This window comes from Lissotriton helveticus, chromosome 1_1 (assembly GCF_964261635.1).
Source record: "Lissotriton helveticus chromosome 1_1, aLisHel1.1, whole genome shotgun sequence".
Taxonomy (NCBI): domain Eukaryota; kingdom Metazoa; phylum Chordata; class Amphibia; order Caudata; family Salamandridae; genus Lissotriton; species Lissotriton helveticus.
The window spans coordinates 1,641,087,992-1,641,101,276 of NC_136057.1; the positions used below are offsets into that span (position 1 = coordinate 1,641,087,992).

The window sequence follows — 13,285 nt, forward strand, 5'->3', positions numbered from 1 at the left end:
TGGTCAGAGAAGTCATTGTGACCCCTTCCGCTCCCCGAGGTAGTGCTTGTACAACCATATCCCCACTGCGCCCGTTACAGTCTAAATGGAGAGTGGCCATGAGGGCGAATACCCACTCATTAATATTGATTAAATGAGTCACCCAGTAATGAGCTTCTAGAACTAGGAAGGCTAAACCCTTTATTGTAAGGATTATGTTGCAATGCTTTCTGGGTAATCCTGGGGTGTCCCCTATCCCACAAAAGGGATCCCACGTCCCTCTCCAGCCTAGTAAACACCTTCTGATGCACCGGGTAGTAAGTGTTCTGTAGTACATATAACAGATTAGGAGCAAGATCATTTTAAAGATGGCTGCTTGCCCCATCAGGGCGAGGGACAGCCCTTTCCATTTTTCGGCAATATCCTGAAAGTTTTTGCCCACCCTCCCTATGTTTCTGCATAGGCAGAGGTACCTCTCCGGCATCACAAAGATCTCCAGATATTTAAAGCCATCCTACAGGAGTTGGGACCTGTAAGTTGAATGACCCCCATACTCCTCAAATAGTTGAAAAATCTTCGGGGATTGTTGATCAGATCTGTACTATAAAGCAGGATGTCATCCGCATAAAGCAACATTTTTTCTTTTGCATCCTCTACCTCAGATATGTTTGAATTCACTACACATGCCAAAGACTCTTTGGTGAGGGCAAACAAGAGAGGGGATGGGGACACCCCTGCCTGGTCTCCCTAACAACGGGGAAATCAGCAGACATCATCACATTTACTTTCAATGCAGCAACCGGGACATGGTAGAGTGCCGCTTCCAGTATTTGGGATGAAACCCAAAAGGTCAGTGCACTGCATGGCACGCCTTCTCTGTGTCTAGAGCAAGAAAGACGTGTGCAGCTGGTCGGTCCCTCACTTTGTTCAGCCAGTTGTACACCCGCTTGATCCCTGTGTATCAGGGGTGTAATGATAGTGCAGAAGCCGCAAGGCCAGTATCGTAGCCAAAATCCTAACCTCTATATTAATTAATGAAATTGAGTGTATTGATTCACAATGCTCCTTCGACTTGCCTTCCTTGAGGATCACTACAATGGTGTCACTTCGGAGATCTGGTGAAGGATCTCCGAAGTTACACCAATGTGGCATGTGTAGTGAATTCAATCATATCTGAGGTAGAAGATTTAATCTCCTTTAACATGTTCAACAGATTGCTGCTGATCATTTCCTATACCAAATGGTAGAAATGAGGTGGGTCAGCCTGCTAGGTTTTGACAGCCAGGTACTGGAACAAGATCTCCCTCCCATTCAGATGCAATCCAGATAAACATGTGTTTCAAAGGCAACTGAAAACTCATCTATTTAAATTGTAGGATGGTTGTTATCCTCCTTGTGGCCATCTGCCTCAGCGCCGGGACACTCTCATAGTAGCAGAGCACTCTAGCCATCCTTTCATTCATTCATTTAACAGACGTAGCCCCAGCAACCCAGCAGAATGCTTATAGATATTGTTAGGCCCCGGTTATCAGCTTTGCTATAGCAGACTGGACCTCGGGCGATGTGATATCAGCCTGAGGACATCTCACACCTCTTCAGCTAACTCCTGAGTGTCCACTGTTGCCAGATAGTGTGCTGTATAAAATGCACCATGAAGCATTTGGGCCCTGTAAAACAACCAGTAATATCAGGCAAATTCCTCCTTGATGTACCAGTCAAAGTCTATGTCTCGCTTCTGGACCCACAATCATTTGCACCCACATTTCTTTCCTGCTCAACCATGCCAGGAGTTTTCCTGCCTTATCACCCAGTACATATAACCGAATCAGTGTTGTATGCATGTGCTTCTTCACCCCCTTCTGTGCTAAGTCCTGATATTCTGCTCTCAGGATTTCTAACTTCCTGTGCATAGGTGGGGGTGTCTATTACCACACTTGGGACGCTCTCTAACTCAAGGAGCTGACATTCAAGGTCTTCCAGGGCCCTCACTGCTTTCTTACTCTTTTGGGCTACTAAGGGGCATATTATCAAGAAACAGCGTTAACATTATCGTAGCTTTAGCGGCAGAAAACTGCCGCTAAAGCGACGATAATGGGCTTGATATTACGCCCTTGTGAATTCCCATAGAAGCCCATGTTCTGGTGCGAACATGGGCTTCTATGGGAATTCTCTACGCCGTATTATCAAGCCCATTATCTCCACTTTAGCTGCAGTTTTCTGCAATATATTTCACTACTAAGAAATTATACTCTTGATTTGGTTGGAGTTTGCAGAAAACTTCCAGACAAATGTATATCTGGAATGCAATGGTTTCCTATGTTGTTGTAATGACTCTACTTTTTGTATGTAATTGAGTTATTGAATCCTGGATAACAGTTTTAGGGTATCCACATTTGGTGAACTGCTCAGCATATTCTTGTAAAAAATGTTCAATAAAGCTGGTTCAGATGGTATCCATTTAATTCTCATAAATTGAGATTACAGAAGATGTTTCTTCAATGCTATGAAGTTAAACCATGAATACAGCAAACAGTTTTTCCTGTCAGTACTTTTTCAAAACAAAAAACCCTTGTTTGCAAAGATTCACTCTGTTTGTATATATGAACATCTAAAAAAGACAGCTTGTCTCTTTCCATTGTGTCAGTAAATTGAATATTTAGATGGCTTATATTCAGTTGAACAATGTTATCCTGTAGACTTTGACGTGAGCCTGACTATATGATAAGCCTTAACAATATTGGAGCAGCTGGGGACCCCTGTGAATCCCATGGATGTACCATTTTTTGGTAGAAAAACAATTTCCATTCCAATCAAAGTAACTGTGATACAAACAAAAGTGCAAGAGCTCAATGAGAAACACCTTATTTGCTTGCAAGCCTTCATGCCTCAACAATGCCCATTCAATGGCTTTGATTCCATCCTGATAGCAAATCGATGTATACAAAGCATTGACGTCTATGGCGCATAACCATATTTCGTGCTCCGTCTCATAATCAATATCTGACAATTGATTGAGGAAAGATGATGTGTCGCATTACATACGACCTCATGGCCTGTACAGCAAGTTGAAAGAAGTAATTGAGGTACTTCCGTAAAGGTTCATGAATGTAAGCAGATGCTGCCACTGTCTGTCTAAAAGGTGGATCAAATAAGTTCTTGTAAATCTTCGGTAACATAAACAGTTATGTTCTCTGCAGAAAGGTTGTAAACAAGTACATCTTAGTCTTCTCAGACATCTATTCCATCTCTAATGCTTTGTTCAAAATTGCTTCCAGACTGTCATAAAAGGATTGAGTTGGGATCACCTTCCAATCTCATGTAAGTTTTATGCAGATATCAATTATGAGATGGTTCAAGAAATATGGTTATGTAACATAGCAGACAAAGCTTTGTGTACTTTGATTTCCCATCAGGAAGGAATTAAAGCCATTGAATGGGCAGAGTTGAGGCATGAAGACTTTCAAGCAAATAAGGTATTTCTCATCAAGCTCTTGCACTTTTGTTTGTATCACAGTTACTTTGAATAGAATTAAAATACTTTTCTTCAAAAAATGGTACATCAATGGAATTCATGGGGACCCCAAGTTACACTAATATTGTTACCGCTAAACAAACTAATTGTCACATGGAGTCAACATTTACAAATGTATTTAAGAAATATGGATTAGGGCTGGGCGTAGTTTGTAAAGTAGCTCTACGCGAAGCTACGCAAAGTGCACTTCGCGAGCTACGCGTAGCACTACGCAAACTGCATAGTACCCTGTTCGCACTGTGCAAGATGCCGTTTTCAATGATTGCACTGTGCGGACAAGCATCCGGCACTGTGCAATCATTGAAAACGGCATCTTGCACAGAGCGAGCTGTAGATTTCTGCCGCTCGAGTAGATTTTTTCTCGAGCAGCAGCTTTCTCAACGCGGACTGGTAGTTTCTCATTGCGAGCAGTCGCGAGCATACGCGACCACTCGCAATGAGAAACCTGACCTCCCCGTGTTGAGAATCTCGCCGGGAGGTTTATTTTCCACGCTCGCGAACGGCAACTTGATGTTGCTGATCGCGAACGAGGAAAAATTCTCACCGGGATGTCATTCTGCTTGCTCGCGGTCACCAACTTTACGTTGAGGACAGCGAGCAAGCAAAAAAATTACCGCTACGCTACGCGTGTTTGCACTGTGCTACATGCAGTTCGCGTAGTGTGAAGTAGCGCAAACTACGCGAGCGTAGCGTAGTGCTTTGCCCAGAGTTAATCTAGATGAAATGTTTAACATGTGGTCAGGTTCACGTCAAAGTCTATAGGATAACATTGTTCAACTGAATATGAAAAATCCAAATATTCATTTTACTCACAATTATCGAAACAGACAAGATCACTATTTTAGATGTTGGGATATACAAATAGAGTAGATTGTTGCAAGCAATGGTGTTTCAAAATTACTGAGAGGACTAACACTTTGCTCTATTCAAGCTTTCACCCCATAGCATTGAAGAAAAATCTTCCATATTCTCGATTTATGAGAATGAAACGGATAACTTCTGAACTAATTTTCACGGAACATTTTTTACAAGAGTATGCTGAGCGGTTTACCAAACGTGGATAGCCTAAAATGATATAAAAGATTCAGTAACTCGATTCCATACAAAAAGTAGAGGGTCATTGTTACAACAACATAGGAAACCATTGCAAACCAGATTCACATTTGTCTCAAAGTTTTCCACAAACTCCAATCAAATCAAGAGTATCATTTCTAAGAGGTGGGATATATTACAAAGTGAAAGACTTCGGAACTTTATTTAAAGAGAAGCCGTTATTTACCTATCAATTCTCTAGCAATCTGAAATAAATGTTGATGACCTCAAGCACACAGTCACACAATAAAGTTGGAAAGGGTTCACTAAGATGCGGAAATTGTACTCATTGCAACAATGTCATTGTGGGCAACACCCTGACTCACCCCCATCATGGAAATACAATTATGTTGAAACACGCATCTAATTGTGAACCGAGTAATAGTGTTTACTCTCTCAAGTGCCCGAATGGTTTGATGTACATTGGCAAGACAACTTGCAAAATAAAGTGAGAATAACTGAACATAAAAGCAACATTTACAATAAATTGAAATCATCGAGTGTTGGCATGCATTGGCAGGCACCTAAATATAATGTTAGCCCATTGCAGTTCCAAATCCTGGATGTTGTCGAATTGAATCAGGGGATTTGACAAAAACAAAATTGTTGCAGAGAGAAATTTACTGGAAAAATCAAGTAGAACACACTACAACCCTTTGATTTGAATGACAGACTTGAAATGGCTTTTGTCTTATAATATGTGGCTGGATAACCGTTGAATGAAGAACATGAAAAATGTTTTGTATTTGGGAACTTATAATTTTTTGCTTGCAAACAGGTTTCTTATTTCTAAATCTATATATTGTTTCTATTTATCTATCTATTTTTGTATGTTATCTCTATTTTTATTTCATTTTTCATCAGTATCCACATGGAGGTTTGTTTAACTACTCCACTTGTTCAAAATGGCGCTGCTAGTAACAGCGAGCTAGTATGGCAGACACACTGCATGAATGTAACATGTGCAGGCACTGTGTCACATGGATTTATTTGAGGTAATAGCAGCTACTAAGAGTGATGATGTTTGTTTCTTTCCATACGTGTTTTAGTAGAGTCGTGGAGGTAAGCTGTTGCTTCGCTTCGGTGGTCGCTGTGCTGTAAGTTAACGTACATGTGGCATGGCGCTTTTCGCACCTTTTAATTACGCCATTGTCACATTAGACAACGTTGAAGCATTTGACATGCTTGTTGTTGTGTGAGGGCTAGTGGTCATATTTTGACTTTTGTCTCTAGACTCACGTTTGCAACTCGGATGGACTTAGGGGCATATTTACGAGGAAGTGGCAGAGAGCTGCAATAGACTCCTTGGCTTAAAGCTGCACTCCGCCACTTCTGAAAAGCAGGAGATTTACAAAGATACCGTGCTGCCCTGCACTGGTGCTAATTTAGCCACCTTGCACCAATGCAGACACCCTTGCACCATAGTGCAAGGGTGCCTGCGTTGCAGGGGAAGATTGTTTATGGCATTTTGTAACTTCTATGTGTGCTGCTTAATGCAACACACATAGAAGTTGCAAAACACTTTTTTTTTAAATGATTTTTCATGTGCAGGAAGGGGAGGTCCTTTTCAATGTGTATTGCACAATGCAACACACATTGAAACAGAAAAACGAGGAGAAATTAAACGTTTGTCCTCATTACGCCAGTGTTATACCAGGTTTTCCCTTGTCTTAATTTTGGCGATACTCCATATTTACGCCACCCTTGTAAATATGGGGCAGCGTCAAAATAAATGGGTGTTGCGGTGGAATGCCCACCACAACACCCATTGCCCTCCCCTTTTACTCTAAGTATAGCGCGAAAGGGTGCCTTATTTAAACGGCAGTGTTATGCCAAGTTAAATAACTTAAAGCTGCTTTGTAAATAAGGCAAAGCCCCTATCGCCACCACAACGTCAGAAAAAGTGATGTTGTTGCAGCGATGGGGGCTTGTAAATATGCCCCATATGTTTAGTGGTGGTGTATGTTTTTTTATGATGTGAGCATCTATGTACAGTTTCACAATTGTTAGTTTTCAATGCATTCTTTGGGCACAATGTATTGTAAATGGTTATATGCACATGTGACGGTAATCTAAGATGGTTCACTTTTTGCTTTGCCGTCAGAATTATTTATCGGACACTCACTTTAGAGGTTGTGTAGGAACTTAATTGACCGGCGATTATAGAAACCTTTTGCGACACAATTGTATTTAGCGACACAGTCTGTTATACCATTCATTCAACTTTTGCTTGCCTTGGGCCGTGATTAATTTTAGATGAAGCATTTATATTATTTTGGGTTCTAGATACACTGACTGTATAGTGTTTTTTCGCATGGCATTTGTCTAGGACAACGAGGTTATTCTGATTTAATTACCTTAATTGATGCTATTTCATAATTTACCTTCAGCTCCTTATTCCTTGAAGAAAGGCACATTGATGCCTGAAATGCTTTTAAACATGATTAGAGATATATGAGTGAAGTTTCCACAGTAAAGTGAACCAACCGTTCTTCCTTTTTTCTGAATTCTCATGTATTCACATTTTTAGAAGGAAAACATTTGTTCTGAATGATTATTATTAAACTGGTGTACTTAGAGATGCACTATGATATTCAAAGTTTGATCTTTATGTACAGGGGTAATCCCCAGCATCGGCCCGTGCAGGTAATAGCGGTGAGGCAGGGTGGGGCTGGGGAGGGGGATTTTGATGGACAATGTCGAGGGGAAATTAAATAAATAAATAAATGTTTTTCCCTAGACCACGTCTGTCCAAATCCACCCCCCCCACACCCCACCACCACCACCACATGGCCCCACCACGCATACCTGCACGGGCCGCGGTTGATAATCCCTGAGACAAGTGTGCAGCAAGTCTGTACACCAGGATTGCATACACCATTACCCACAACTAATCAGTTGAGGCATAGATTATTCTCAGATTCAAGAACCTCAGTAACACTATAACAGCCAGCCTGGCACCATGCATAATCGTGTAGAAAGAGTGTAAATTGGATCAAGACAAAACCTGCACAATACACACCAGCCTGGCCTGTAGAACTAGTAGGAGCACCCCAACCGACAAATACAACAAACAGCACAAGAGTCATCCTACAACCCATGGCACTGCAAATAGATGCTGTAGTAAAATCCTCAATGAACATACCCAGAGTATGCTAAAAAAAAAAGAGAAAGAAAAAATCAATAGAAAGTATGCCTCTCCAGAAACATGGTGTCACTTGCTTGTAATAAAAGTTTTAAATAAAAAAAATGCATATGCGTTTCAGAGATCAGTAAAGATACTTTCTAGCAGGCGGGTGTACTTATAACGGGGAGAGAAACCATTTTTAGTTTTATTTTACATCGTAGGATTCTTATGGGCACAAAAGAGATACGATGAGCTCTTAATTATTGTAACTTAACGACATAGTTTAAACACAGAAGTATGACATTAACAATGGTTTAATGAGAAACAATGGCAAGAAAAAAGAACTGGCAAAATAAGCATTTGTCCACCAGCCAGAGCATTGACACACATCTTTTTAGGCAGATGCGCACGTGATGAGGAACAATGCCAACATTCACACTGTAATAAAGCCAATAGCTGTAGTGGGCTGACTGACCTGACCCATTGTCCCATGCTGTATGCTGTGGTGGATGGAAACAACATGTGAAGACAGTAGAACAAACCAATAGAGGTAAAAGGGCTGACCTAAATCTCCTTTGTGTACACAAAACGATTAGATGGCTAACATGAAGCACCATCCAAAGTCTTGCAACACCACGCCTCCATTTTATTCTGAACAAATATTCCTAAGCATAGTTTTACCTGATTCCACAGATGTATTACCATTTGCGTTTTCGTTTTGAGTGTCCACTCACTTGTCTACTCCCTGCAGCACTATTTTTGGAGCATATTGTGATGTGACTACATTTTTCCTCAAGTACAATGATAGTTTTTTCCTCTCTCATTTTTTATATATACCTTTAAGAAGTTTCTTGGTCTCTCATATGTCCAATTACATTGCCACTTCTTTCCTACCTTCATTCAGAGCTGTTCCTATTGCTTAATATAGCCCTACATTGTTGTAAACTTTGATTTATTTGCACAGACTGATTATAATTTTGGAAGTGGCTATTAACCTGGTATTCCAATTATTAATGTGTGTCCAATGCAAGACCAGGGAGGCTGCATCCATTCAGATTTTTAGGATTGGCATATAGGAAAAAATGATGAACAAAACATCTAAATGGAACTGTTGGGATGGATAGGTTCCATGCATTGTAACTGACGTGTACCCCTTCCTTGAGTGCTCCATTGGCAACTATTGTTGGTCATGGCTGAACACAGATCATGAGCGTGCACCACGACATAGGCCTGTCTGACGGTAATGCAGTTTGATTGAAAAGGGAAGGGCACACCAAGCGCTACCCTCTTGAATGTAAAGGTCTACTGTCATTGCCTGCAGTTAAGTGACACAGGCACAGTGGTGGTAGAATACACACTGAGTTCAGAAGAATCAGTAATGTCAGCAGGCGTTTTTACCTGTGCCACCGGATTGGGGCCTAATGGCTGATTCATGTCACGATCCATGGCTTAACTCACCCTTGGCCTGCATGGATTGTGTGCCATGAAAGACAGCGTGTGATACTTATGTGTGCCTGCTTGGTTGCCTGTGGATAGTATATTTTGCAAGCACAGGGCCGACAGAGGTTGGTGAGGTGAGGACTTCAAGCCCTAGTCAAGAGATGTGTATGCTGATACTCCTGAGGCTGAGATGGATTACACACACTGAAGTGAGATGAACAGAGTCTCCTCTGTGAACATGAAAAGTCTCTGAATCCAGGAAGAGTTACAGGTCAATGGAGAGTGGGCTCATTCCTGAAAGGTGGTAGGGCTGATTAGGTTGGCACTAACAGGGAATCTTCTAGAGAGGAAGCTGTGTCCTTTAAAGCTCTATGGAACTTATTTCATTGGAGGCTGACAGCCAGGTGTGAGCCCCAGTTGCTCCGTTGGGGTGTGCAGTGGGTCAATCAGAATGGGTGGGTGGGTGGTCAACGTTGAGGTATCAATCGGAGCAAATCCTGTAAAAATACACTAGAGGACAGGCGGGTACAGCCGTCTTTGCTGAGATCTGTGATAGTGGCGATGGGGAGACTGGTAGTGTCTTCCCAGTCTCCCCGTCGCCACTATCACAGATCTCCGCGAAGACGGCTGTACCCGCCCGTCCTCAAGTGTATTTTTACAGGATTTGCTCGGATTGATACCTCACAGTAACCCACCCACGCCGGGTTGTAATTATCACCAGCTATTCGTTCTTATCTGTTGACATCCGACAGCCCTGAAGAGTCACGGGATCAGCGCCCGCTTGACGAAACACGTGTCGGCTGGTTGTTTTTCTTTGACGTACACTTAATTTAAAATAAACCATTTATTTGTGTCTACCTTGTTTCTCTGGAATACGAATTTCTTTTCACATTTGATGACATTTATATGTACCTTTCATAACGTGTGCTCAGAACTGTTGTCATAATGTGGAAATAACTTTCAACATTTCGTGAGAGATATATATGAGAAGTCTGTTTAGAAGTGTAGAGCAAACTGAGTAAGGACACAGTCAGACTCTTCTATAGAGAGGACCTCGAAAAATGGATTTCAGTACAGACTGCCAACAACACCAGGGACAACTCACAGTGTCTGAGTTGGAGGGGATGATCATGGTCGCGGGATTACTGATGAGACAGAGTAACTGCGCTCCTCGCCACTGCTCGGCCGACTGGTTCCTTCGACAGAAAAGGAAGTAAAGCGACAAGACTGCATCTGTCACGGACTGTGGAAAAAGAGATGACGAGAATGTCAGGAATGTAAAATGATTTATTTAAATCTCAAATATTTGCAGCGCAACAGAGCTTTGTAGAGAGTCCAACAGGAAAGAGTGCCATAGTATCATCATGTCAGAGGTGTCACATGGCGCTCCTTCACTAAGCTCATTGTGGACTCTCTCACTGCCTTGCTGTTGTACCAGGTTAGAACCATATTTCAGGAGTTATTTCCCCCCCTCCCTTTCTATGAATTCAAACAAAGATGAGTGTCTTTTACAAATGTACATTAGCACTTTTTTGGGAGCAGTATGAGCTATGAAGAGGAGCCTGGCCCAGCATTGTTTACAAAGGGAGATCTTACACAGAAGGGGCCACAAGTGATATCAACAATGTCTATTTTCATATAGGTCCCAACATTCCAACGCAAATCGACATTTGTGCAAAGGCAAGGATTACCCAACATTCCCAAATATTTACCAAAATGCACAGTTAGATTGAATGGGCATAATTCATAAGGTAGACATCTCAAGCATTTTCTAATTATACTGTAAAAAAACAACAACAAAAACGCTAAAAAATGTAACACCGTCGTCCATGTAAGACAAGGCAACAACACTAGTCCAAAGAGTGCAAATAAAGACTAAACTTAAGTATGTATAAACAGCACGAACAGTCTAGGTTTGCCTCTCAGTCACTATTGCTGGCCATTTATTTGAGATTTTCTTCATGTTTTGCAGGAGGTCATTAAATATCATCAAAATAAGCATGTCCTGAATATTTGACCCGGAAAGTGTCTCATGTGTCAAAATACATTTCTTCATGTTTTGGTTGGGTTGAGTTGTAAACAGTAACAGCAGCCGCCCCATTTCATTCACAGGAGAGGAGCTCCTTCCAAGTAAATACTCACACCTGTATCAGATGGGTGATACAGCTGACTGCACAGATATGTAGTTAATTAGGTAGCACACCTCAGGGGCTTATTAAGAGCTTGGCGGTCCATAGGACCGCCAAACCCATGGTGGCAGTGCGGCTACTGCTGCATAAGAGGCCCAACTGCCCTATTACAGGTAGGGAAGTCAGACCGCCATGGTACCACTGCTGCCGTCAGGTGTCCACGATCCCTGGTGCTCTTGCAGTGGTCTGAGGCACCTAATATACTGGTGGTGCCCCTGCGGCACCGCCAAGCATAATAGGTGTTTCCTCACTGCCACCGTTTTCATGTTGGTGAGCCCACTATGAAAAGTGTGGCTGTGAGGAAACAATGGGGGCACTACAGGGCCCCCTGTTGCCTTTGCGCCAAGGAATGCATGCAGGGGAGCACATGGTGTGCCCCACTGGTAGCATGCACCCTCAGTTTCTGCAGAGCATTAACTTGATAGTCAATGCCCTGCAGGAATGTGAAATGGCGCTCCCATTGCGGTGCCTTGCTAATGCTCGCGTATGAGACTTAGCACTGCACTGCTGCGGGCCAGCTGCCGCAGGACCTCCCGACTTGGATTCCAGTCGGAATCCGGCAGACGGTCTCAATATGGCTATGGCATTGTGGCAGCAGAGCGCTGGCATGGCGGCCTGCTGCCACAATACCAAAGTCATAATAAGGCCCTCCGTAGTTTCCAATGAATGTGCGTGGGGACTGCACTCGTGAAACCAATTTAACTTGTTTATACGGTATGTGTGCGCGTTGGATTAGTGCCTGCACACTATTGAATAGCATAAATGTGGGGCCTGGTGCCAGAGGTGACCAGGACTCCAGCGCGCACCAACTATATCAAATTATCCAATCAAACAATATATTGCATGTTATAGTCACATATTTAATCGTTCTACATTGTATTTTTTCACCAATTGTATTACATTTCAAGTAAATATCATAAATCAATTAAATCCAGTGCAAAGTATATCAATAACACCAAATTAAATAACATCACAATTTGCATAAACCCAATGCATTTCGGGGCTTGCTTGCCCCTTCGTCAGGGGTCTGTGTAAAAAAGAAGAAAAAAGAAAGAAAGAAGGAAAACTGGGTTACTTCCGGTGCTAGGGAGGACGAATTTTAACATATATTCTGTTGAGCATTAATCTTACCGCAATAATGAACAAGCGAACCCACTTTTGGATTCGACGGGTATCTTGGCGCGAAACAGCGTGTGATCTAAAGAATGAGTGAATGTTGTAAGAAAACTCAATGTTCTCTGGACCGAAAATATTTATAGTAAACGCACAGTAGTGCTCGTTAACTGAATATCGGTGGTCAAGGTAACTGAAAAGTAAATAAACAGGCAGAATATATCACATTTTCAAATAAACGTGAAACAGTCCCAAATTTAACAGTCAACATATAAGGTGACAAACGATAGTGCTGAGCTCACCTGCTAGATGAGTAATAAAGCGTTTGCATCTGCGAAATTAAACAAAAATAGGAGGCTGGTAAGCATTATGAACAGTTCATGCTTACAAAAAATGTCCCTCAGCAGTGCAGGGATTTGCATTCACCTGATGGATTTTGGCGTTCGTTTTGAAGAAGGCAGTTACACGAGCAGTTTGGACAAACAGTCACCGCGTTCTGTGGAAACAGTAAGCGGTTGTAGACTTAGCCAGCGTAACCGGATAGAATTTGCTGAACTGCAAGCTCGGCTGCTTAAGGCAGAAATCAACAGATAAGAGACGGCGGAACTCACCGCAAAGCTTGAGCGGCTGGTCACGGAATGAACTCCGCGCCCGTGTAAGCGTCAACACGGCTAGTCCTTTTACCCTGTAAGTGACTTGTGAGGATTGCGAGCCGACGAGATAGAAAGCGGACTATTGCGTCCTTAAGAGAAGCGCCATTGCTGAGTGCCTACGATCTTTCTCTATAGACTAGTGTGTGCAAAGAGTAAGAGT

The 13,285-nt window shown here is 42.3% G+C and overlaps 1 protein-coding gene across 1 annotated transcript in view; it reads right to left on the reverse strand.

The window, feature by feature from the left end:
* The window catches only part of NCKAP1L (NCK associated protein 1 like), a 1,588,380-nt gene that overhangs the window by 1,301,585 nt on the left and 273,510 nt on the right, over nucleotides 1-13,285 (reverse strand). The window contains exon 7 of the mRNA XM_078688681.1: nucleotides 10,276-10,413. Within this exon, the coding sequence (XP_078544807.1) occupies nucleotides 10,276-10,413 (138 nt within the window). The remainder of the gene's footprint in view (nucleotides 1-10,275; nucleotides 10,414-13,285) is intronic.